Below are 27,664 nucleotides of genomic sequence, written 5' to 3' on the forward strand. Positions count from 1 at the left end.
AAAGTTCATGGAGGAAGCTTACAGTTACAGTCGCTTGCAAAACAAGCACGTAGATCTCCGCTCCGTTAGTAGGCACGTATAGCGTGACGTCAGAGCGGCTCGCTGGCGGCCAATCGCGGGCCGAGGCGGCGCCAGAGCACGCGCGCACCGCCCACCGCGCCTCGGTGGGAAAATGCGGAAAACTGCAACGATCGCGCTGTGTAAACAAACACTATGGATATACATAAAAGTAATGCATGTAGGTACCTACAATTTAAAGCTATGTATATGGATTATACGGATCACTGCCAGTGCTTATTTGCATATAAAATAATCCTTTTTCAGTGCACCTAAGTGTATTTTCCACCTAGTAAGTACCTACATATTGGCTAACTTTTATTTCTTGTTCCATTAAAAAAAATAAGTAGAAAACGATACCTATCTAATTACGTACCTACCTAGTTACAAACATTTTACTCCTATAAAGATATTTTTATTTAGGTAGATAGTTTCCTAACTTAAAACATCGAAAATGGGTCACACAGCTATATTTACGCACCTAAGTACACAAATGCGTAGATATAGTTGTTGTAAAGAAGGATAATAAAATAATACGTTTTATGGTTAAGCTGGCTTTTAAATGCCTAGCTGTGTCGTATTACCACTTTTAGCAGGACAGCTTTTGAGAAAACAATATCGGTACCTGTGCGTAGTCAGACACTAAAAAAAGTCACTTTCCGCTTCTAAAACATTTATGCAGTTGTATTTTATTACTAAGCGGTGGTAGCCGAGTGGATATGACGTCCGACTTTCAATCCGGAGGTCGCAGGTTCAAATCCTGGCTCGTACCAATGAGTTTTTCGGAACTTATGTATGAAATATCATTTGATATTTACCACAAGCTTTTCGGTGAAGGAAAACATCGTGAGGAAACCTGCATACATCTGCGAAGAAATTCAAAGGTGTATGTGAAGTCCCCAATCCGCATTGGGCTAGCGTGGGGACTATATAGCCCAAGCCCTCTCGCGCATGAGAGGAGGCCTGTGCCCAGCAGTGGGACGTATATAGGCTCACATTATTATTATTATTATTTATTTTATTACTAACATAATGTGGGTACAAATATTGTTTATGACGTTTATGTAACTTTTATCACAATACCTTAAACACCGATAGTACTTCATAAACAAAAAAAAAACGTTTTTAAAAACATATCAGAGCCATGCGCGCGCGCCCCTTCGGTCGAGCATTTATAGTTATGCGTTGAGCATAAGGAACTCTTTATAGTCCGTGCGCGCGAGTGGATCGCACGCATCTCGCGGCTCTATTCAAACCCCTTTGCGTGTTGACAAATATTAGAAAAAAAAACAATACAGTGTGAAAATGAGTTGGGGCCCCGAGCACGATCGACCTTGCGCTAAGCTGGAAATCAACGAGGCGGTCGGCAAGCTGCTTCAGACCTTCAATTATGAGACTATTGTGCCACAACCCTCCAGGTAAGTTTTTAACCAACTTTTAAAATTCTGAAAAGAGGAAGTTCAATTCGGTTCTATGATTTTTCTAACGGCCTCCTAGCCTAGTCGGTAATAGTGACCCTGACGAAGCAGGAAGGCCCGGGTTCAAATCCTGGTAAGGGTATTTATTTGTGTGTTCCTCATTAGATACCTATTGTTTCTGAGTTATGGATGTTTTCTATGTATTTAAGTATCTATCTTAGAACAAACTTGTACGACGATGAACTCATAGGTAGGTATGTGCGACTGTGCGTTGTGAAGTTCCAGTTCTGATGATGGGTTCCGTGAGGGATTGAGGGAAGTCCTTAGGTACTAAGCATACTTAAAGAACTATTATATTTATTTTTGTATTTTTATCTAAACACCAACAATTTGTATACTGGAGCATATGTATACAGCAGTAGCTGATGAAGACCAGAAAATTGGACTTCTCCATAACAAGCATTTTACATTTTTGGGTTAATTGTATGAACATATACATATATTATGTAGTTCTTATGAGTTGTATGAAATACACTATGGTCGTAAATAATCGTAATGGAATTTCAAACTGTTTTTAAAGTCGGTTTTTAGGGTTCCGTAGCCAAATGGCAAAAAACGGAACCCTTATAGATTCGTCATGTCTGTCTGTCTGTCTGTCTGTCTGTCTGTCTGTCTGTCTGTCTGTCCGTCTGTCCGTCCGTATGTCACAGTCACTTTTCTCCGAAACTATAAGAACTATACTGTTGAAACTTGGTAAGTAGATGTATTCTGTGAACCGCATTAAGATTTTCACACAAAAATAGAAAAAAAAAACAATAAATTTTTGGGGTTCCCCATACTTAGAACTGAAACTCAAAAATTTTTTTTCATCAAACCCATACGTGTGGGGTATCTATGGATAGGTCTTCAAAAATGATATTGGGGTTTCTAATATCATTTTTTTCTAAACTGAATAGTTTGTGCGAGAGACACTTCCAAAGTGGTAAAATGTGTGTGTCCCCCCTGTAACTTCTAAAATAACAGAATGATAAAACTAAAAAAATATATGATGTACATTACCATGTAAACTTCCACCGAAAATTGGTTTGAACGAGATCTAGTTAGTAGTTTTTTTTAATACGTCATAAATCGCCTAAATACGGAACCCTTCATGGGCGAGTCCGACTCGTACTTGGCCGCTTTTTTTCTATTCGGTAAAGATTTTTATTCATAGTTTTGTAGAGTTCCGTAGTCAACTAGGAACCCTTATAGTTTAGCCATGTTTTCGGAAATAGGTAATTGCACTCCAAGTGTCTCCAAGACTCAAGAAAAAAAACAACGGGTTGCACTCCGGGAGTGCCGGTAGAAGTGAAAACTCAATTACTACTGCAAAATGTCTGCAGCACTATGTATAATTAAAGTTAACGCCATCTCGCGTTATCTTGTCGCATTACTTGAAACCCCTAAGCACATCACTGTTAGTACTCGAGTTATATTAATACCAGTTAGAGGGAAACTCCATAGATGGCATTTAAATCAATAAAGAAAAACTCAATGACATTTCGATCAGTTCACGTGTCCGTCTTACGGTCACGTGTCCGTCTTACGGAACATTTTTTCCCCATTATCTAAAAACTAGTAACATAACAATGTATTTATTTATCATTTTGTACTCTTGCCTCGGCATAGAGATTAAGGCATACCGAAACATGATACCCTCAATGAGGTTTAAATTTCGTAAGCTCTTGCAGGGCCGATAGCGGAAACGAAGCTCTCGAGTGCTTCCACGTAGAAAGGGATAAACATATGCAAACTAACACACGCTCGAAAGAGCACGCTGCATTTCCTTTAAGTGGTGTTAATAATTCAAACTTATTTATGGGCGGGTCTTACAGAACTACCAAATTAAGATAAACAAATGAACTGTTGGCGGCATATGAAAGAGATGTGATGTCCACTCAGTCATGTTAGGGCGATAAGACGTATAACAACACAACCGTTTCGCTTAATTTATTATCATATGTACGAAGAATTAATTCATTAATGACCTGTGTAATTATGTCACAATATCAATACTTGAATAAACTTAAAGATATTAATTATTTAAGTACCTATTATACATATCGTTATCTTGGATATTCATTGTTAAATCAGTATTGTCACTAAAAACTGGTAATGGCATAGCACAGTCAGCCACAATATTTATGTTAAGAGAACAAGAGGGCGTCAAGGTAATTTTGAACACCTCGCCCGCTTAGCAACTTCTGCTGCTGACTGTACCTGGGTGAATCAACTTTTTCTTGTCACTTGCCAATTGCCATGGTTACGTTCCCCAACTCTTAAAATTCCTGGTTTTATGGTACTTAAATTTACCTAACATGATTTTTTGTGGTGGTCACAAGCACTTTCTGTAAATGGCCGTCTACTAACATATAGGTACTAACCTACCTACGCTTTGGAATGTATTGAGTAATCAATCAATCTTTGGGTAATATGGCTCCATCGTACTGTCGATGATTTCGCCAATGTCAAAGTGGATCCCACGTGGGATCGAATTAATATTATTTGTAAAAAACTTCAGCCAGTGTACGGTATAAAAGTATAAAATTATGGCCTCTAGGGCTCTAGCCAGCCACGGTTAGAGGTAGAAATACCAAATGCTCTAGAGCACGACGTTGTTCGGTAGTTGATGGGTTATGAGCTCTTGTAAGGCGATAGCTGGACTTTACAAGAACCCGCGTGGGCTACCCGGCGTTGACGCCAGAATGGTGGTAAAACGCTTTTCATGATTAATTTTTCATTATCTGCACACTTCCACATTAGTTTACTGCATAATACGCTATCACACACACGCGCATAATACACTTTAAACAACATTAAAAAGCAAAAACAAAGAAATGAATCACGAGGCGATGTTACCAAAATGGCGGTCGACGAATAACCCTTCATGTATTGAGTAAGAAAATTAACAAATATTAACAATGACAAAGAAATTGTACTTACCTATATTATGCTGTCAACTGTCAAACATTACAGCCTCCGTTGGCAAGATGTGTATCACTGTATCAGGGATGGAACGATTCCATAATTAGCCATTAGCAGATAGATACGCGGCCCCGGGTCACGCGGCTTCATGGAAACTCGACCTGCGCTCTAATTGAATGTCCATATTTTATCTCTTTATCTCTATGTAGGTAGACATTACTTATAAACTTTTTATCTCGCGGCGCTTCAAGTATTCTAATTATCTAATATTTTAGGCGCTTTGATATGTGTCAACATAAACCTTGTTCCTTTTAACCTTATCCGACCTTACATAATAATAAATAAATTGAGAAACTAAGTACTCCTGTTTTTGGTAAGGCCGTCAAATATTATACTTAGTCAACAACTTGTTCGTTAACGTTCTTGCGGATTACTGGAAGTATTTACGAAAGAAAGTCGTATACAATTATGATAAATTCAGGTAGGTAAATTATGATAAATTCAGGTAGGTAATGAGATGTAAACTATAGGATGTAAATGATGAAATATAAATACCTAAACATTAATTATATGTTCATATATTTTCATAATTTGTATTATGCCTCTTTTTGTTACATTTTCTCTAAGTGGCCCATCCTAAAAACTTTCAATGTTGTCTACGTACTTAATTAACGAATATTTATGACCTATATATGCACTTTTGCATATATACCTACTATAAGCATAGCTGATAAGCTCAATAACGGCTGCTGATAAAAGCAGAAAAAAAGAGTCAAATAAAAGTGAATTCCTTGATAGCTTATCTCTTGTAAAGAATTTGCACAACTTCAAAATATTTAAGCAAGACGTAGATACATGTAATCAGTCTACAAAAGACACTACACCTAGAATTAGGTATATTTCAGTAAATTTGTGGCATTGAGAGAGTATTAGGTACTTACTTATTGATCGAGGTTAACTGCATTCCGAATCTTAGATCACAGGCTCACAGCCGAATTCTTAATTATGAATCTCGAATATAGAATAAGATGATCGGTAAGCTCAATAAAATGCCCGTTCCTTTCTAATTTATAATATTAACTAACGGACTTTTTTTTAATTACATGATATCAAAACAAACCTATCCACTTAATTCGCAACAAAACAAACTTTCCGAAGGCTTTAAGACAGTATGCTATAGCCTATTTTTAACCGACTTCCAAATCTAAAAGGAGGAGGTTATCAATTCGGTTGTATGTTTTTTAACCGACTTCCAAATCTAAAAGGAGGAGGTTATCAATTCGGTTGTGTTTTTTTTTTTATTTATTTTTTATGTTTGTCATTACTGGACCGATTTTGAAAAATTTTTTTTTGATTGTTTGTATATGCATACAGATTGGTCCCGTTTTTGTCAAAACCCAGTTCTGGTGATGGGATCCATGAGTAATCGAGGGAACTCCTCAAATCTTAAAGGCATACATATAGTGATTTTTGTGTTTTTATCAACAAATCAAGCATATACATTTAAAAAAGTGACATTTGATGAAGTGGAACTGCTGATGATGATCAGAACGGAACTCTTCAACGACGCATAGTACACGTTTGACGATTTGTCCTCTTCGTTATGTTTGTTAAGCAAGTTAAGTTTTTAAGCCACATTTTTGTCAAGCTCGAGTTCTGATGATGGGATCCATGAGGAATCGAGGGAACTCCTCAAATCTTAAAGGCATGCACATAGTTCACGTTTGGCGATTTGTCCTCTTCGTTATGTTTGTTAAGCGTGTTAAGTTTTTAAGCCACATTTTTGTCAAGCTCGAGTTCTGATGATGGGATCCACGAGCATTCGAGGGAACTCCTCCAATCTTAAAGGCATGCATATAGAGATTTTTGTATTTTCATCAGAAAATCAAGCATTTTCATTACAAACTGTGGCATTTGATGAAGTGGAACTGCTGATGATGATCAGAACAGAACTCTTCAACGACGCATAGTACACGTTTTGTGATTTTGAATTTCGATTTTGACTTGGACTGGGCCCCGGACTCCGGACTCGGACCCGTACTCGGACTCGGACCCGGACACGGACCCGGACCTAGACCCGGAAAACCACTATGATACCTAAACTAAATAAACCACTATGATTACCATAAAATGTGTACATATTACCAAATAAAGTATAAGCGCCGTTAAGTGGGTCCAGGCTAGTAGTTAGAGAAGTCGGTTATTTTTCTATTAAAGATTATTCACATTGAACTCCTAGAAGCTTTTTGTTCTAATTTTATTCATAGGATCTCGGAACCTCGTGTAGGGTAGGGCGCGGCGTGTGACGATTTTTATCGTCTTCCTGCCTCCCCGATTTATTTCCGCATGTGATAGCGCTGCGCAAACATTCCCATTGTGGGGTTCTTAAAGTTCTTATCTGCCCCAGAGGCTCTCCTCACAGCCCTCATAAGGAGCCGGAGGCTCACCTTGTTAAAACATTTAAAAAGATGCATTTCATTCAAGTTATTGATTGTTAATTGAAGTTGTGTTTGATTATCTTTTCGATTTGAAGTACCTAACGATCAAACAGTGTAATGTTTGTACGTTTTATTAACCAAAACCGACGAAGTTAGACCGTTAATTTTGTCAATGTTAAGTGCGGTTAGATACTTACTTACATACTTATCAAAGGGCTGTTCATACAGAGCTATAGAAAACAACAAGCGTTGCTTATTTTGGGGCTAGGTCGATCTGTGTAAGATTGTCCCCAAAATATTAGGTAGGTAATTTTTTTTTTTTAACCTTTTCCACGCAGTGTCAAACACAAAAGCTTCACTCAGACGCCACATCATTGAAATGTCAAAACTGAAGTTGAACTTTATGTATATGCATGTAGTTCGATGTTGCTCTGTGGTCTGTGACCGATTAATCGGTCTTTGGCGTTGAACCTACGGTGCGGATATATCGGTCATTGGGGTCCAAAAGGTTAGTTATTATACGTAAAATGGTTGTAGTGTTTTTACCTACCTATTGTTAAGCATACCAAGCCATATTTGCAGCAAATGTTTCAATTAAACGAAGTAACAGGAGTGCTACGGCAGCTAAATTAATTAACAAGTGGAAACATTCCTATAGGTAGGTATTATGTTTACTGCGCGATTAGCACCGCCATGCTGCCCGACTTGCGGCAACATTGTAGCGCTTCAAAATATATGAACATATATATAATACCTACCTATATATATATATATAGGCGCAATAAACGCATTTTTGAGGAATTCAAGATCACAGCAACACTAGTAAATGTTTTCTTAAGTGGTGGACATTTTTTCAAACTGAATACGTTTTGAAAGCGTTCGTACAGTCGGACTAAGCTGTGTCTGCACCAACTTTGACGTAACAAAGTGTAGTGATGCCTAATAAATTTGGATGTAGGTAAATAAGACTTTTCACTCCGCAGAGCAGCTTGCAGAGTTAGCTTCGTCCGACTCTATTTAAATAATGAATAACAAAACAAAGCTAACACGGTGCCATTAATTTAAGTTTCAATTTTTAATGACTTCTGCTGCTAGCATTGTCTTCCCTGGCATAGAACTGAGTTGATCTAACTACTAACAGTAGCTAGATCAACTGCATTAATGCATTTAAAACAACAGTTAAATGCATAATTTTAAAATTAGGTTACTTGATACATGCTCCTGAACCAAATTTATACTTATACAATTGGTTAGCTTTGTCCTAGAATCTGGACTGTCAATCAAAGACGTGGCACTAATCCCAGCCGCGGCGGCGCGGTGCTTGCGTGTGCGCAGTGATTGTAGCCTCCCCTGTAAGTGGGGGCGCAAACACCGGCTCACAGGTGCCGCCAGGAAGCACCCTGTGTGCTCGCCGGCCACTTCGCGACTTCATTACTGTGTAGCGGTAGCGGCGAACTTGAGATTATCTCGCTTTTAAGAAAGTATGCTTTTTGTCTTAGTTGATTGCAGTAGGTAAATTATTTATTTATTTTTCAATTCACTTTTAAATTAGCATGTTTTAGAATAAACTTTTTTTGTCCTTGTTTTATCACTTCAGAAGGTTAATTTATAATTAACAAGTTAATAAATTAAATAGGTACTTTTTGGGCTCTTTTTGGGATCTTCAAATAGGTATTCCTGTAGAAATATTTAGAATCCAGGTCTAAAAATTAGAGTCCAACCCCATTCCCGATTTTTTGAGTTTTACTGAAAGTGAATCATGATTTTATTGCATTAACATTTAGGTGCTTTATAAAATATCAAATTTATTTAACATTCTGGTATACGTAGGTACCTCCCCTCATCATATAATATTTGATGAATCATTGAAAAGAATCAATTATCTCGCAAAGGCGAGGCGTGTTTGTGCTGATGATGAATTAAAAATTAGAAGCCCTTAACTTTGGCGGTGACCACAGAAAAGACTCGAACTTAAATCTATGAACCTCAAGACTGTGATCGAGTAACGGGCCCTGCGGTCGTGTTACTTAGTAGCGAATCTCCAATTGAAAGTCCAAACGATGACTAAAGTACCTACCCCAGGAAGTCGCTTAAAAGCTCCTTTCGCCGATATTTGCCGAGATTTTACCATTACGTAAGGTATTGAACATACAATTTGTAGGTGCGTGTGGGCAAGTCGGGCCCCAAATATTGACAAAGTGTAATCTGGGCGGAGCGGCGGCGCGGTTAGCGGGTGCGCGGTAATGCGCTCGGGCAACATTAACACCAGCCGAGGCTCTTCATTACCGGAGCCCTACTTATTTGGCCACCGATGCCCGCTAAACGATATTCGCGATGCGGTGATGTTTGCTGCGTAGATACGGTACGTGTTCCCTGGCGGGAATCGTTTATTTTATTTGGCGCTTGAACTGTCTGAAAACTGTGGAAGTAAAATAGTAGTTTGTGTTACAAGGGATCAAAATGATATATTTCCGTCAAGGGCGAACATTGAATCCTGAGCGTAATGAGAGATTCAAGTGTTAACGCCCAAGACGAAATAATTTTTCACCTCAGCAGCTCGAACAAGGGTACTTTGCTACTTAAAAACAGTGAGCAAAATCGCATTTTGCTCACTGTTTTTAAGTAGCAAAGTACCCTTGTTCGAGCTGCTGAGGTGAAAACTTAATTGTTAGTATATCTTAAGAAAACATGAGTGAATAGGTAAGTGATGAAGAATGAATACATTTTTCGGGTTCTCTAATATGTTCTCACTGCTGAGGTGAAAAGTTTTGTGAACTACACGAGATCAAAGTTATTTACATCTCGTGCGCTTTTGAGTCCCTTACTACGCTCAAGATTCTAAACTAAATTAGATAGTATAGAATCTTTCGCTTGCACGGGACTCAAAATAAGCACTCGAAGAAGTATCAAACTTTGATCTCTTGTTGTACAAATAACTATTGATACCGTGTGACACATACTGCTTTTCACATCGACTATGAGGAAAATAAAAAAATCTTAGTGTTGACACAATCTGATGCTTAAACAGATTATTTAACCTAAAAAAATAATGTGCAAAAAAATTTAAAAATAGTGTGCTAGAACAGAAAAGTGTTACTTTGATCCCTCCTAGCAGGGAAGAAAAAGCTCTTTTCCGAATAGGTGGTAGGAAAAGTTTATTAAAATTTGTACTCTATATAGTTTTTTTAACGATTAGTTGGTGTTTGTTAAAGTGACAATTAATGTGTATTTACATCATCAGGCCTCGGAGTTTTTTTAGCACGGTAAGACTAAGGAGAGCTATGGAGTCTTTGTTAACATTAAAATTAAATTCATACTCATACTCATCCTCATTAATTAAGTTCGTCCGAATCGTTTTATAAATACTTAGACTACTTATATGTAATTAATTCTGTTTACATATATTTAATTAAATGTTATATTATAAAAAAGTAATAATATGTATATGTGTATGTTAATATTATTATATTACCCATATTGCAGTGTCATCGCTCCAATATTTTATTTAAGTACTTAACGTACCTACATACTATAATTACTGTTAAGATAAGGATATTGGTGTCTTGAAAATGATGCCCAATAATATAATATGTATATGTGTATGTTAATATTATTATATTACCCATATTGCAGTGTCATCGCTCCAATATTTTATTTAAGTACTTAACGTACCTACATACTATAATTACTGTTAAGATATTGATATTGGTGTCTTGAAAATGATGCCCATGAATGCGACTTACGACGTTTATACTGCCCATTATGTGTGAACGAACTGTTTTGTAGACGTAAGGAAGAGTAACGCATAACTATTCTAAAATATTGTAGCTCTATATCAACCTTAATGGATAATAAACAGTTTTAATATCTATGGAATATCGTTTTAATATGTCGAATACGTATTACCAATGTTTATAATCATAGGTTGCATGTCTTAAGTACTTTTTTAAGTGATAGGCCACTTATGATTAAACCTCTTTACCTAAATATGTGTATGAGTAAATCAGATGTCACATTATGTCATGAATATATAGTTACGTATTTCGTTATTGTGATGATCGCTGATATTTATTAGGTCTAGAGCTGTACATAATTTACTTGTACTTAATTAATGAGGATGAGTATGAGTATGAACTTAATTTTAATGTTAACAAAGACTCCATAGCTCTCCTTAGTCTTACCGTGCTAAAAAAACTCCGAGGCCTGTACATCATACAGTTCGCAAACTTTAAAAAAAATAAATGACTGTGTACTTTTAGTGTTGATCTTTGTTGATATTTTTTTCTTTCGTTACTTGAGGGTGTAGTAACGTCGTTCGTTTCTATACAACCAAATCTGAAAAGCCTCTACACATATTTCGCCCATCTACGTAACTGACTGTTTGGCTCGACGTGCAAAGTGCGGACTATAATTCAATGTTACGCTAAGTGTTCGAGGTTCAAATCCTACCAATTTTGTGTTTTTGTTTTTTAAACTTTTGATTGTGCGTAAGTGCCGAAGGTTCAAATCCCACGAGCGACAAAGAACTTTTTTGTATTATTATAATTTATTCTCATTTTTTCTTTTTACAATCTGGACTTTTTTTTTTTTTTTTTTTTTTTTTTTTTTTTTTTTTTTTTTTATCACTGTTTTATTGTATAACCAAAAATTTGCTACAATGGAAACCAAGAAAGACCAAACAAAAAAAGTTACCTTAAGACCCCGGAAAGGAGTTCAGGAAAAAAATCGTGTACAAAGTGACGACGAAAGTCTTCAAAGCCACTCCGATTGCCTCAAAAAAATCAGCGATTACAACAAAGACATTAGTATATTAAAATCAGAAAATGAAAATTTAAAAGAACAACTTAAATCTTCAGAAAATAAAATAAATGCGAATTCAAAACTATTGAATGAAATTGAGTCACTAAAAAACCTATTAAGAGACAAGGAAGAAGAAATACTTAATCTACAATCGAAACTTAACCGTCCGATGACCTCGGAACAAAGAACCATTCCACCATCCCAATCTTTTGAAAGCACCTCAAAGCATGACTTCCATTCTCAAGAACCGCATTTAGGCGATGATACTGATCTGCCAAATATATCTACAGCAGAAGATCAGCAAATATCAGAACTAAAATCAGAAATAGATGATCTCTCAATTCAGCTTGCAAGTGCTCACGATGAAATTGCTAGATTAAACGAAGACATTATCGACCTCAATAAACAGCTTACAGAAAAACAAAATAAAATTGACATGTTAAAAAAAATTACAACACAGAGCGGGTCTCCTCAGAAAAATACACCTGTAAAAAAAGGATCCACATATTTACGCAGTCCAATCGACCACGCAACCAATAACGGCAGTCCTGCGAAAGAAACTTTAAGCGGTGTGCCACAAACACCGCAGCTCTTTTTTACCCCACAATCATTAAAGGATGCAGAAAATAAATGTAACACCTCTGTTGAACTTTCACCTCAAAAGACTCTCGGTAGCTCTAACCAGATCATAATGCCAAAGATTGGAATAATAAGTACGATTACTAAACCTAAGATGCTACCCATAGTTGAAAACATATTTTCATCAGACGCAAAAATATGCCACTATCTACTACCCCGTCGAGGAATACGAGAATTGTTCAAAGGCATTGACATAAAAACACAATGCTACACCATGAAAGATTACTTCGTCATATTTGTAGGTGAAGAGGATTTTAACACAACTAACAATTATATTGATTTAGTGCACTTCATTAGAGACGAATTGCGTCAAATACACCATACCAATATCATTATATGCGCTCCGACCTATAAATACGATTACAAGGGCTGTGACATATATAATTGGAGGATAGAGACTTTCAACAACCTTCTATATCTTGATAATGAAACCCATCAGTATGCCTTTTTGGTAGACTCAAATGATGCTTTAACTTATTCGTATGATATGTTCGCTAAATTAAATGGAAAAGTAAACAAATATGGCATGATGAGCATATTCAACCTGCTGGAAAATACAATTAAGGCCATCCAAGAAGCGAATACACCATCGTCAGAGGAAGAAGAATGCAATCTACTTAGTCCAGAAAACATTATTGAAAATTCACTTCAGTTTTTTCCATCATAATTATGTATATATCCTACATCAAAATATTGCAGGCCTGATTAACAAATGTGATTTACTGACTGTACATATTGAAAATTTTAAAGCAAAAAATATTGATATAAATGTATTATGTATAACAGAACATTTCATAATGTCAGGCAATGAAGTCCTTCTGTCACTACCTAATTTTAAACTTGCAGCTTGTTATGCGCGAGATGGGAGTAATCGCGGCGGTGCCTGCATTCTTGTTCGACAAGATTATCAATATCGAGAACTATTACATGTAGCTAAGCAATCAATACCGGGGGTTCTAGAATGCTGTGCGATAGAGCTACTTGATCAAGAAATTGTGATAATTTGTATGTACAGACCTCCTAAGCCATGCAATTTAGACATTTTCTATCAAAAACTTGACAATGTGCTTACAATGTTATGCCATAATACTAGGAAAAAGATTTTACTGTGTGGAGATTTTAACATAGATTTATTGAAAGAAAACAGAGTGTCACGTGAGCTTGAATACTTTCTGTCAAATTACAACCTTAAGTTACAGTTACGAACACCAACTCGACTTGCTAGCAAAAGTTGCATAGATAATATTGCGCATAACATTCGCGGTTCTTGTAAAAGTGATGTACTGGACTTAGGGTTATCAGATCATACAGCACAAATAATAAAAGTTCCAACAAAAAAGACTTGCGTACTAAAATGGTGGCATGTGTTAAAGCGAGACTTTTCAAGAGCTAACTTGATAAAATTCAAAACTTTCCTAGAAGCCTTATCATTCTCTGAAATCTATGATACTGAAGATCCGAACAAAGCCTATAATTACTTTATAGAACATTTTAAAATGTTATACGACTTATGTTTTCCAAATAAAAAAGTTCTTTTAAAAACTTTTAAAAGGATTAAATGGCTTTCAAAAGGAATAAAAACATGTAGTAAAAAGCAAAGACAGTTGCTCTGGCGCTATAGACTTTCTCCAAATTCGATAAATAAAACTGAACTAGATAAATATACACATATTTACAAAAAAATTATAAAACTTACAAAAAAATCCCAGAATAATTATGCCATAAGTACAGCCCAAAATAAAAACAAAGCTACATGGAAAATAATTAATAATTCTAAACAAATATGTCCCAAGGAGCCCATACTTAAAGTTCGTATTGATGAAAATAACTTAGCATCGAAACCTAAAGACATTGCAAATACCTTAAACAATTATTTCATAGAGCAAGTAAAATCATCAGCAATAAATTTACCATACAAAAACAACATTCCCACTACATTAAAATCCATGTTCATGCGTCCAACTACGGCTGAAGAGGTGGAGGTTATCATAAAAAACTTAAAAAGCGTTGGGCATGATAATATTGATACGACAGTAGTTAAATTTGTTAGCGGTTCTATAGCTGGACACCTGTGTCATATAATAAATCTATGTATCAGTACTGGCATATATCCGGATGAATTAAAAACAGCCATAATTAAACCTCTTTTCAAAAAAGGTGATAAAGAAGACCCTGCAAATTATAGACCTATAGCGCTGATTCCGATATTTTCTAAAGTTTTCGAAAGGGTTATATACAAAAATTTATACGATTACTTAGAGAAGTGTAATATTTTATGCAATGAACAAAAAGGTTTTAGAAAAAATAAAACAATAAATATGGCAATATTTGAACTTCTTGAGATAATTGTAAGAAATGTAGATAAAAGGACACCGATATGTGCAATTTACACAGACATGACCAAAGCATTTGACCACGTGGATCATGAACTATTGCTTTATAAACTTAACGCCTACGGTATAAGAGGCAATGTTTTGAACTTAATTAAGTCCTACTTAACCAATAGAGTGCAATACACCGAAATAAGTCGAATCTGCACAAAACGGAAATTTGACCACAAATACAGTTCAGATCCTCGGATTATAAGTAACGGCGTTCCGCAGGGCAGTGTTTTAGGACCCTTACTTTTCTTAATTTACATAAACGACCTGCCCAAAGTCATAACCCACCCAATGATACTTTTTGCTGATGACAGTACCGCAATAATACAATGTAATGACATGAGAAATTACGAAAATGATATAAATACTGCCCTTAAAGATATTGTAACATGGCTTAGTAATAATAACCTAATTATTAATTTAAGTAAGACTAATATAATGCACTTTTACCAAAAGATAACGCCAGATTGCCTAAATATAAATTATAGAGGTATCAAGATAGATGACGTCCATGAATGTAAATTCTTAGGCATCATAATGGATAGTAACTTGAAGTGGAAAGCACAAAGTATCGAAATATGTAAAAAAGTCAACAAAGCAGCGTACGCACTTCGCAATCTGTCCAAACTTGTAAATCGCAAAGCTCTAATTAGTGCATACTACGGCTTAGTGGACTCAACATTAAGGTATGGAGTCATTTTCTGGGGCGTCTCTAGCTATACTTATGACGTATTTAAAGCTCAAAAAACCTGTATTCGTGCTATGACAAACTTAAATACTGATGAAAGCTGTGTGCCCGCATTCAATTCACTAAAATTGTTGACATTCCCTTCATTGTATATTTTAGAAATGGCCTTATTTGTTAAAAATAATTTAAATTTGTTTAATCTAGCATCTCATGGTCGACCGCGTCCTGTGCGGCCGCAACATACTTACAAACTGCGAATACCAGCTGGAAACACCGCTCTTTTTAACAAGAGTGTGTTAAAAATGGCCACAATCATTTATAACAGATTGCCGAATGACATCCTACAACTAAATTTGAAATTATTTAAGAGAAAATTAATTAAACTATTGTTGCAAAAGTGTTACTATTCAATTAAAGATTACCTAAACGATCAAATGCTATAATTTAATTATATTTATTTTATTAATTACTTACTCTTAATATTTTCACAGTTGACATCACTATAATTTTTAACTTTATTCATAAATTGATACGGACATTTTTGTAATAATAATAATTCACTAGGTGAAATAATTTATTTACAAACAAGATATATACAGTGGGTGGTATTACTAAAGGAAATTAATAACTAGGTAAATTTTTGAAACGCTTTCCATAAATTGTAAAATTATTTTGTGACGTGACTCCTGTCCTGTCCTAAATATCATTACTTATTTTTAACTTGGTGTAATTTATGCTGTATATAAATTGCTACCCTATAGTTAAGATGCATGCTGCATGCGATCAAATATTTGTATACCTGCATCCGTGGGTAAGACATAGAGAAACCTGTACATAATTTAACACCATAATTGTACCTATGTTTTCACAAATAAAAAGATTCTGATTCTGATTCTGATTCTTTGTATCTAGACACTCATACGAGTAATGATATTAGGTATCAAAACTAAAATCCAAGTTCCAGAAATATAAACGGGGTTTATATATCAGTGTTTTGAGAACATACTAAATAGACTAGATTGTAATTTAAAATTAAAAAAGGAAAAAAACTATGGCTGAAACCGTGATTTTGACCCCCGATTTTCTATTTCGTTGGAGCTGAAACCTCCACAAAAGTCTCGAACTAAACTACTACCTATCGAACTTGCCACCAACAACTGACCAATTTGCATTGTCCAGTACCGGTATATGTAATTCCAATATGCTTGCCTCAGCTAGGGTTGGTATATTTTTGATTGAGGTTACCCTTGTATCTACATATTTTCAGTACCTATTAGGTTACGAGAAATAGATAGTATGACCAACCTACCGCACAGCAATCGGGGCCGAGTGGACGTTATCAGCATGATGTGGACACAGATGTATTCCCATGCGTCTTCACTTCACCCTCCACCACTAATTGAACGTCATATTATCACGCGACACTGCTCAAGGATAACTCATGCCTGCATTTAATCTAAACATGACAAATGGCACTTGAGAATGTATTTATTCCTACCTAAGTATTTCAAATTCATAAAAGATTAGCATGACTTTCATGTTTTTAGTAAATCCGACTAGCACAAAATAATTTTTAAATAAGTGTAATATATGGATCCACGGATTCGAAATAAATAATAAATTTAAATAAAAATGTGTAGTTACTATGGACGAATGCAGTAATAATTACACCGAATGGGCATTAAATCAGTCGGACCAATAGTAATACGCATATACTTAGGTACCTAATAGATTAAAGCCAATTGCATCCGGCATGCATCCGCCAATCGTGTGTCACCACTCAATAACAGAAATTCATCTCGCTTATCGAATGGGTCGCTCCGGGGTTGACCAATGTCCGCACTGGTGGGTCTTGGTCGTTTATCTACGAGTTGGTATATTATATACTTGCTGATAAGTAGGTAATACATACATAACGCGTGCACATCTCCATAGACCATGTTTATTTATTTGTGTAGGTACTTATATTAAATTTGATTGTTAGTAGGTTATGTACCTAAGTAATTTTTGAGTTATTCTATTACAAGTATTTATGTTGCGGACGTGATGTTACTTTGATTAATGCGCCTCTATTTGATTTAGGTATTTGTTGTTTCTATAATCACAAAGCATCCTTTTCTTCCATTCCATAAACCTACCTATAATCAACGTGTGGTCAATGTAGTTAAAATAACGACGACCCTTTACATTACTTACAACATCTTATTATTAAAATGCAAATAACGACCTGTGAGAACGCTTGCCCCTTTCATTTTCACTGATAAAAGTGATAATATTGAAACGCATTACATTACTATAAGGGTATTTACCTATATTACTAAACGTAAAATTCCACAACATGATAGTTTGATAACACTCCCTACAGCACCCCTTAATGTAGATTACAATTGTTCCCAGGCCTCTTGAGCCGAGTCAATTATTATCAAGTTATCTATTATGGCCAGGTGATGTTCAAATACCAACAAATCTCTATGAGTTGGTAGCTTGAGATAGGTAATTACATCGTTCGGATTTGATGAAACATGTTCGAGTGCCAGAATAATGATTACGAACGCGACGGCTGCCGGACGGTTTAACAGCGCTATTAATTGTTTAATGGTCGTTGTTACATCGACTGTAAAGATAACTGCGGCCGAGAGGGATGTTTAGAAGACTTCAAGACTTGGTGATGGAAAGGGCGAGGGTATTTAGTAGCAACCATCTGTTTAGTACGTCATACGGCAGATTAAGTTTAACGTATTGAAATTGGTAAAGCGGATTATAAGTTAAAAATACTTGCAAAGCTCATATTTTTACATCAAAATCCATATGTTTCGAATATTAGAGTACTGAAGACCACATACGAAGCTTTACCTACCTATTTCTGTTAGTACTTATTGTCACCCTTAGCAGCTGAAAATATCGAATCATCCAAAGCGTTTACTTTAAGTGCCATTACTCGTAAGCTTAACAGTTGTAACATTAAAACCAGTGCACCGCGCTTCTGAAACCGTCCGGCTTTCTGACGCTTGCAAATTTATGTAGCTGTAAGTTGTAACGATGGTTGCGCCGGCGCAACTCTGAGGGCAGAAATAGCGTGGGCGGGCACGTCACAGATGACAGCTATCTACGTTACTCACGTTTATGACTTCCTCGGCCATTCAGTCAATAGCTCAAAGCATGTCTAGTTATGTCAACTAGCATAGATTCTGAAAATAAAACATGATGGTTTGATTTGTAAAGTAGACACTAAAATCATGCATCATCTGGCGTCATAGATTTAATGCAAGGTCAATTTTACAAAATAACATAAATTATTAGAACAAAATTATAAAATTCCAGCTGGGATAATTAAGCATCTTTGCGTTAAATCCTTGAGTCAGAATATTTGGTATTTGAATCATCATTTCAAAATTTAACCTTGCTTACGTTGTTAAAATAAATGTTGGTTATGGTTTCTAGTAACAAAAGCTATTTAAGAAAAATGTGTCGGTAGGTAATCGTAATTTTTGTTTATAGCGATTAATCATTTTCGAATAGGTGGCTACGTGTCGTAGGCAAGCTGAGCTTTTCAAAACAAAGCTATGAATTGTGGTAGCTAAAACTAGCCTACCAAAATATCGTATAACATATTAAGTGGGAGCCGGCACGGGTCAAGTGTTGTATTTATAATGATTAATGTTACAAAAGCTACGGCGTTGAACTAAAAAATAACCTATAGGTACAAGTGATAGGTAGGTACTTATATAAGTAAACTTCATGTAGCGTTCACATATTTGTGGTTATAAGTACCTACGGTCAGTAAATAAACTCGTCGGGAGTTTAGGGGTTACATTTTTTTAATGAAAAAATATTTTTCAGTAAGTGTTTTAGTTATTATTGAATAATAAACCCGGACCTTAAGTTCTATGTATCATACGGGGTAGGTAATCGATTCTCTAAACAAGTAGTCGCGATTGATAATGGTGGCATCAAGGACACAACTGCTTGCAAATTTTACTTATGATTGTGTGAGTGACGTTCCTACTCTATCTGTAGTCTTGCACTGCCTCCATATTTAAGTGCTATTGTATATTAACATGTGGCAACTATGGGTTATAAATACAAAAAAATCCAAACAAATAAGTTAAAAGTGTTCACTTGTCGTTGACATAATCGACTCAGAAACTTTATCAAAACCTCTTCAAAACCAATACGTGACCTTATTTTTTGCAAAACACGTGTCTCGTTCCTCGTTTAGTGCTTAGTGCTCAAATCATAGCTAGCACATGCGAAGTACCCTTCTAATCCTTAAATAAAAACTAGTGCTCCCATTAAAATATAACCCATTACCAGCCACATACAGATGTATAGACGAGACGGCTGTGAAATATGGCTGTAAATCATTGCGTTCCACTGTAATAAAACTTTTTGTCAGGCAGTCGTTCAATTATGATTTTAAGAGCTTTGAAATTATAGTATCATCAAAATTAACAGAGGAATAAAAAATAACACGTAATATGATTTAAATTAATTGTGTCATCGCTTGAGTTGAAATCTTAGTTAACAAAATAATTTGTTTTTAGGAATGTTGTACACCTCATGCAACACAGATGAGGATGACAAAAGCGTCATCAGTGTCATCACATAATGGTCTTAATAAATGTAATTGTATCGAATGATACATGCATTTGCTGCATGCCGAGTAGCGTATTGTGTGCACTTAAGTGATTCGAGTAGATCTGTGATTGTCAGTGGCGGAGATGTTACTAACCAGATGGCACAGCGCGGTAGGCACTCTTGCGTTTCTACCAGCTCATGGTGGTTTCACTTCGAACATTCTCATAATCACTACCAGATTGAGCTCTGGAAATCTAAGACGCGTAGTTAAATAAAATTCCCCTAATATTGCTGCGTTGAATTGCTAGAACCCGTTCCCACTAATAAACAAGGAAACCGCCGTAGTTCGCCGAAGCGGTAGGTAATTATTTCTACTCATATTGCTTCCCGAGTAATCCGTTAGAAATCGATCGACTTTTAGTGGCGTGTCAGTGTTTGAAAAAAGCATAATTTATTGTCAGCATTCAGATCGCAAGGAAACCCGAACGGCACTAGAAAATAAAAATGTAATAAAACGAGAGTGGTTTATGAGCGTAAAATGACGGGAGACGGCCGCATGGTTTTACAAAATCATTAAATATTTATAAGTTATGTAGTGTGGTAAATATTGAGTTCTGATTTCAGCCGCTTTAAAAATATCCCGGACGCTTTTCCTGCAGTCGCCATTAGAATTATCTGAACATATCTAAAAGCTATGATCGAATCGAGTTTAAATATTTTTTAATTACCTATTTACTTTCTCCGCTCAGATAGTCTCTTATAGGATAGGTACCTACGTATCGTTATTTGATGCATGGCTTCTTTATTCCCCAATAATACCTAGATTTTTTTCCAAAAAGTGGATGCTTTTCTATGTCTATTACGTTTACATAAGTTACTTAGTTTTTAGTAATAATTATTAATTATACAGTAATTGCCGAATTACACTGGTTATATATTTTCATAATTTTTAAGCCAACTGAAAATATATGAGGTAGGATCCTTCCCCAATAGTGGGTCAGAATTGATTGCACATCTTCGAAAGTCTGCCTTTACGTATTTACGTATAGTCGGATGACCACTAACAATAATATGTATGAAGATTTCGTTTGATTCGCTTCGGCTTTAAGACGCTTTAAGGTTACGAGGACTCGTTTGAATATTAACTTTTCAAGAGTGTGTTTTAATTTATTTTTTACGTCGCCACTTAATAAGTTCGGTAACCTAGTCATTATCGCGCACACGCCGAAAGCCCAGCAATTTAAGTTCGAACGCTCGCCGTCGCGTCAAGTGCGCGTTTCATATTGTTTATGTCAACATTAACTTTTTGTTCGGTTATTTAGAGTCTATACTCGAACTATTTATAGCTTTAAGCGTTACACTTTGGGTTGTATTTATAGGATCTATACCTTCTTAAATGTACGTACACTACATACCTATGAAAAATAAGTTTAACTTCGTTTATATACGAAAGGCTGCGTATAAAAGTGCTATTTTTTCCCTATGCCTATGATACCTAAGCTGTAGAAGCTCCTTTTGCTTGAAATTAGGTTAAAATGTTACTAGAGCTAAAAAAAATCGATTAACAACGTTCGCAAAATTTTCTTGTATGGAGAAAATCATAGTTTACTGCTTAGTGGCGTTGATCAGTCCGTCTGCTGTGATCTGTGATGTGCAACTAAACCTTATGCAACCCGCTTATGCAAATGAAACGTTTGTTACAGAGGTTTAAGTCCACTGCCAGGTGGCTTGGATTCGACAACGGTGTCGCCCTTACACACATCGATTGAAACTCCTTTTCTACCCTACCTATGTATTATCTACCCCTTTGCCTATGTATTATGATTGTTATAATAAATGCTTGTTTTGTTACAGAGGTGGTAGCTACAACCGGCGGCAGCACGTGAAGCGGCCGATGAACGCATTCATGGTGTTCGCGCAGGCCATGCGCAGGCGGCTGTCCGAGCAGCGGCCTTCGTTACACAACGCCGAACTCAGCAAGTCATTGGGCTCGATGTGGAAGTGAGTATCATGACCATCATGGCTTACTTCAAACTTAGGTGATGTTAGAAAAACAGTTGAACTTGGAATTCATTAAGTTAGAATACGGTAAACAAGCGAATGTGTTGACAAGGTTGTGAAGGTTGTTAAGCTTAGAACCGGCGCGGCGGCAGCATGTTAACCGGCCAAAGTACGCTTTCATCCGGCTTTCAGCGACCCTCCTCCGTGCACAAGTGCACAACGCCGAGCTCAGCAAGTCGCTCGGTAATATGTTAATGTTCGGGCGTCGGCACTGCGGATAACCATCTTATTAAATGTTATTGAAAAATCAGGCCCTGTAGACAACATGCCAATCGGTAACGCTACGTAGGGAACGAAACGCAACTGTCACTGTCACACTAATATGGAAGAGTGATAGAGATAAAGCGATTCGATAGCAAAGCGCAAGCGACCGTCACCTTGGCTAGGCCGCCTGTTTAGACTTGGAATGTACCTAATCGAATGAGTTTTCGTATGTCACGGTAGTTAGGACGACGGCCCACCGCTCTGAACTGAGCTTCCGTAGGATTACGATCTCCAGCCAATATTTCAACATTATCGCCTTTAAATCGCGCCTACTATCCTCTACCACCAACCACACTTTTTGGCGTCATTGTTTCTTAGGTATAATATTCTAAAATACAAGCCAAAATCCTAGAAGCAAATATTTACATATTAAAGGATACCTACCTGGGTATAGCTACCCAATCAGATTCGAAACTCATTCGTAAACAGTATAGGTATACGAAGATTACCAACACTATATGAATTAGATAGGTAATGGTTAGAAAACTTAATATCCCGGTCTGAGATCCCGGTTATTAAATCTCTTCATTGCCATTAAAGTATTAACTAAAGTTTACGTTCAAGCTTAGTTTATGTGTTTACGAGTATATGTAAGTCGAGTTTAATACGGCGGCGACAAACTTTATGCTCTAAAGCGGAACACTGACATGTTGACGGACGTAGCAAGCACTTGTTTCAGGGCCCTACCGCAAGTAAACAACACAGTTTGTAACGCAAAGTGCCTATAGGTCCCATGTGTGGTGTATTATTTTCGATTTGATTTGATTGCCTACCCACAGATTCTAGTAATTACTCGTATTATTAGTAATAGTAACTCTTCAGGACCCAGGGAGGATACCTTCTCAGGGAATCTTGTTGTAATCATGTACCAATCAAGTAGAGTAGGTAATATTTAATGGCATTTTAGTCTAGTCGGTAGTGACACTAGTGACTCTGTCTATGAAGCAGGAGGTCCCGGGCTCGAATCCCGGTAAAGGTATTTATTTATATGTTAATCACAAATATTTGTTCCTGAGTTATCGATGTTTTCTATGTAGGTAGGTTTATAATAAGTATATCTGTATATTATATATGTCGTCGTCTAGTTCCCACAACCCACAAGTCTTATTGAGCTTACTGTGGAACGAGTTCGATTTGTGTGATTGTCCCATTATATTTATTTAATATTTGGCAATAATTAAAATGTTTATTTAACGTAAAAAATACAAACTAATAACAAAGAGGAGCGCGTGGGCTCCTTAAGGAGCTTGGTAAGCGGTTAAGGGAGGCAACAGGGGACTCTCGCGCAGGCAGCTTTCTCGCGCAAAGGATTGCCATCGCTATACAGCGCGGGAATGCTGCCTGCGTGATGGGCACCTTGCCGAGGGGCCTAGGTTTAGAAAGTAGGTTTTAGGGATTTTTATTTTTTTTATTAGGTTTAGTTTTAGTTATTTTATTTTATAAGGTACTTAAGTATTAAGTTTGTATTATTTGGCAATTATCTACTAAAATTCCTGTCAAAATGTGTAACCCGAATTGACCGAGAAACTCGGACCCGGCGCGTGCGGCGCCCAGCGGCGCGCGTGCATCGATTGTTTACTCATTAAAATACTATCGCTGCCACAGATACCATCTCTAACTGTCGGGGGCCCGGGAGGTCCAGATTAATAGAAAACTGTATCGAAAACATTCGGAAATGATAATTTTGCAATCGCGATGACATCGTTTTCACCGACGTTTTTGGCTATCTGTCACAATCATATAGAATCGAAGGCTGAAACAATTATAAGGGATTAATTGTAAAAAGGGGTGCGGCTCAATCGGTGATTGGAACATGAAACGTGAATAGTTAAATACTTCTACGTAAGTTTCTTATTTTCTAGGAGCGTATTTATAAGTTTTATAACCATGTGTAGAGCGTATGTGCAGTCAGTCAAGGTGACCGTCACTATTTATTTGATGCTGACTGTGACTGTACAACTTGCTTATGATATAAGATACAAGTAATTAATCAAGGACTTTAGGAAAACCTGGTTTTAGCGACACTTAGCGGGTCTATAGGTAAATCCAAACTATTCTGACAGCACTCTATCTACACACCAAGAAGTTCATGGTTGTAGTGCAACCCACACCTCACACCGGGTCCATTTGGAAATCTGAAACATCCAGGGGCTCACTTGAGTACACACCACGTAAAGATATTAAAAATCACTAAAGTCTAACATAAACAGATTACCTACTCTATAGCCCTACGAGCTAACCTAATAATACAATTCGGTATGTACAAGCTCTAAAAGTCGTTGAAGGGTACCTGTTTTTCACGGACGATTCAACTTTAACCGCACATGCATTCTAATCTAACACTAAAGTGCACTTCTATTGACCACCCGCGCATTATACTGCGCTTATTTTAAAGGCAAAATATGAGATCAAGGGCTTCGTAGACGATGATTCGGCCAGTATTTTGACACAAGACGCAGTAAGGGCAAACTCTCGATCATAAAAGAAAATAGTCGGTGAAAAGAGTCTGATTGCTTTGTTGTGATTGGTCAGCTCTCGACTGTCATCGAGCGATGCTGGATCGCGGTCGAGATTAGCAAGGTCAGAGGTTTACGCGGACCCGAGATCTTACATTTCTGAGTAATCATCTGTTTGTTTCTAAAATGGAATGTGTAACCATTAAGATAATTCATTAATTTGTACAAATTGAGGAATTTTATCGTATGGTGATATGATATTAAAATGTGGTGGTATGATATGGTAGACAGACAGGCTTGATTCTGTTTAGATATCATACTCGTAATTCTTAATTACCTATCTAAGAATAGAAATAGAACCTGTTAGCAAAATTAAACTTTTTTTATTATTATATGTAGATACTTATTAATTCTGGTTACATATCCTAACGATCGATATATTTCCTAACAAATGTGGAGATGAAATACCATACCATCGCTACATATGTCTAGAAACCTAATTAATGAGAGTCGAGTCTATTTTTCAAATCCAGCCTGCCATAAATTATCACTATGAGAACTAATTATAACAGTTGCAGACATTCGCCCAGACGGCCGTAACACGGTCATTGCACAAGCTCCCAAATATTTTCTATTTCTTGAAGAATTTAGATAAAAGATAACAGGGTAGACTCTCCTATTCTGATTAATATTGGCCACCTTCAACAGACATTATACCTATACATAGATTAGAATTTAACCTATGTACGCATGCCGGTATTAATTCCTAAAAAACTCCATTTGAAGCTTATTTTCGGTGTAAATGCATAGAACCCATAGAACATGTTTATATTTAAGTAACCTAACCTACACCACCCTGACAAATCCTAAACATCTAATCATAAAAGGTTAAGAGACCTTTTATGACTATTTTCCATTTTTCGCTACCCCAACGCAACCAATGCTTAGGAATGTGTATTAAACAAAAATACAAACATAAACAAAACCTAGCTCACTCGGGTTTAACTTATTAATAATTGTGTATTATGTGCCTAAGTCTAAGCTAGATTAAAGCTGGCGATGAGCATGGTCGGCGCGGCTGCGCGGGCGCCGTTTGCGGCGCACGGCACATTAGCGGCGGCCGGCGCATCTGGAAATAGTCGCGCCGCGAGATACCATCGCTGCCTCTCCTCGCAATGATTCAGCATTCTTGACCATTCTCACAATACCTCGTGGCCTATTATCAAACATAATTAAACTTGAGAGGTTTTTGATAACTTTTTAATTTGTTACAGGAGTTTGAGTGAAGACCAAAAGTTGCCGTTTGTGAATGAAGCAAATAAACTGAGGACGCAGCATAAGATCGAGTACCCTGACTACAAGTATCAGCCGCGGCGTAGGAAGCCTCCGCCGGCGGCGCCGCCGCGACTCAAGCGCGAACCGTCATTGGAACGATCACAAATAGACTTTTCTAGAATAGAAGTGGACGGAGGTTTATTAGAGGACGGGCCTCCGGATGGTGCGGAGTTGGATCAGTACCTGAAACCTACGCATGCTTCACATTCGGCAGAATACCACGAGCTGCAGCCGCGCTACGTTGCCCACACGCACCACGCTTCCGCCATTTACCCCGCGCCCCCGAACCTCTACCCGCCCTGCCCCGACTGGGTGCCATACCCGCATCCATAAGTCCAAACATTGATTTATGTTAAACGAGACATATATTTTTTTCTACTTTACGATATAGGTCACTTGACACAGTTGCGCGCCGCCGCCACATGCTTTCCGTGGAAGCGCACGTGCGTTTATTTATCAAAGCGCAAAACTAAAATATTTAAATAAACAAATTCGGCATCAAGATCTCTTTCACGTTAGTTACAAATCAACTCGATTTTATAATTGTTCTCGTAACTCGAGATTCTAATACTTCTAGGTATCTGCTTACGTGTATTGTTGATGCTATATCTAGATATTCCTTTGATTCCAAAGTTAAACTCCTAATAGGTTCCTAGTCTAAGTTAATTTGTAATTAAGCCTTTTATCATTCATATTGATTAAGTAAGTTATAATTTGTGATTAAATAGTGTAAACTGAAAGTTGTATAATTATAAGTACTTTGATAGGTAGGTGAGGAAGGTATATCTACAGAGCCTGCAGTCGCGGGTAAAAAATATTCATGAGACCAATTCGAGTACACAGAATTAACACTAATGATCAGATCTCGTGACATTACTATACATATTATGTTGGTTTTGCTACCTGTCCGACCATAATTAAATAATGAGACCAAATGGACATAACATTAGCAACAAAGCGATTTGCTTTAACTAAGCTTGTCACAAGATTTTGAACATTTGCAATGTCGCAAGTAGCCCTAAGAGCAATGTGGAATTGCGCCACAGTGCAGTGCGCCACACGGCGCTATCTACGAGGGGTGTTCAAAATATTCTCGGTATGAGAATGAAAACAAACAAGTACGAAAAGTTTGATATTTTTATTTTTCAATATACTCCCCCCCTATGTTCATACACTTAAAAGATCGATCAATTATTTTTTTTAATCCTGCATAAAAATATTTTTTATCTTTGGTGTAAAAATGCTCCTCCACTGCCGCCTTCAATGCTTCATCATCGGAAAATTTATTTCCACGCAGATCCTTTTTAAGATTGGGGAACAAAAAGAAGTCGCTGGGGGCTAAGTCCGGACTATACGGTGGGTGAGTAACAGTTTCAAACCCACATTCAACAATAGCTGCCTTGGCAATATGAGCAGTATGGACGGGGGCGTTGTCATGCAGAAGCATAACACCTTTGGTTAACTTTCCTCGCCTCTTTTCTTTGATTGCATCCTTTAATTGACGTAGAATGTTAGCGTAGTACTGTCCTGTGATATTTACACCTTTTTCTTTATAATCGATCAGTAATACTCCTTCACAATCCCA

At 36.8% G+C, this 27,664-nt stretch overlaps 1 protein-coding gene across 1 annotated transcript; it reads left to right on the plus strand.

Annotated features, from left to right (window-relative positions):
- Nucleotides 1-1,190: 1,190 nt before the first annotated feature.
- On the plus strand, nt 1,191-26,857 carry LOC134652425 (transcription factor Sox-9-A-like). Its single transcript, XM_063507613.1, has 3 exons — nt 1,191-1,475; nt 21,818-21,964; nt 26,019-26,857. The coding sequence occupies exons 1-3, from the start codon at nt 1,363-1,365 to the stop codon at nt 26,410-26,412; spliced, it is 654 nt and encodes a 217-aa protein (XP_063363683.1). The 5' UTR covers nt 1,191-1,362; the 3' UTR covers nt 26,413-26,857.
- The last annotated feature ends 807 nt before the right edge of the window (nt 26,858-27,664 follow it).

The sequence above is a fragment of the Cydia amplana genome, chromosome 11 (assembly GCF_948474715.1).
Source record: "Cydia amplana chromosome 11, ilCydAmpl1.1, whole genome shotgun sequence".
In the NCBI taxonomy this organism is placed as follows: Eukaryota; Metazoa; Arthropoda; class Insecta; order Lepidoptera; family Tortricidae; genus Cydia; species Cydia amplana.

Excerpts from the sequence above, each read along its gene's own strand:
- LOC134652425 (XM_063507613.1), top strand. The coding sequence starts at position 1,363 with ATGAGTTGGGGCCCCGAGCACGATCGACCTTGCGCTAAGCTGGAAATC. Across the intron at positions 1,476-21,817 it reads ATTGTGCCACAACCCTCCAG|AGGTGGTAGCTACAACCGGC; the intron begins GTAAGTTTTTAA and ends GTTTTGTTACAG. Across the intron at positions 21,965-26,018 it reads TCATTGGGCTCGATGTGGAA|GAGTTTGAGTGAAGACCAAA; the intron begins GTGAGTATCATG and ends AATTTGTTACAG.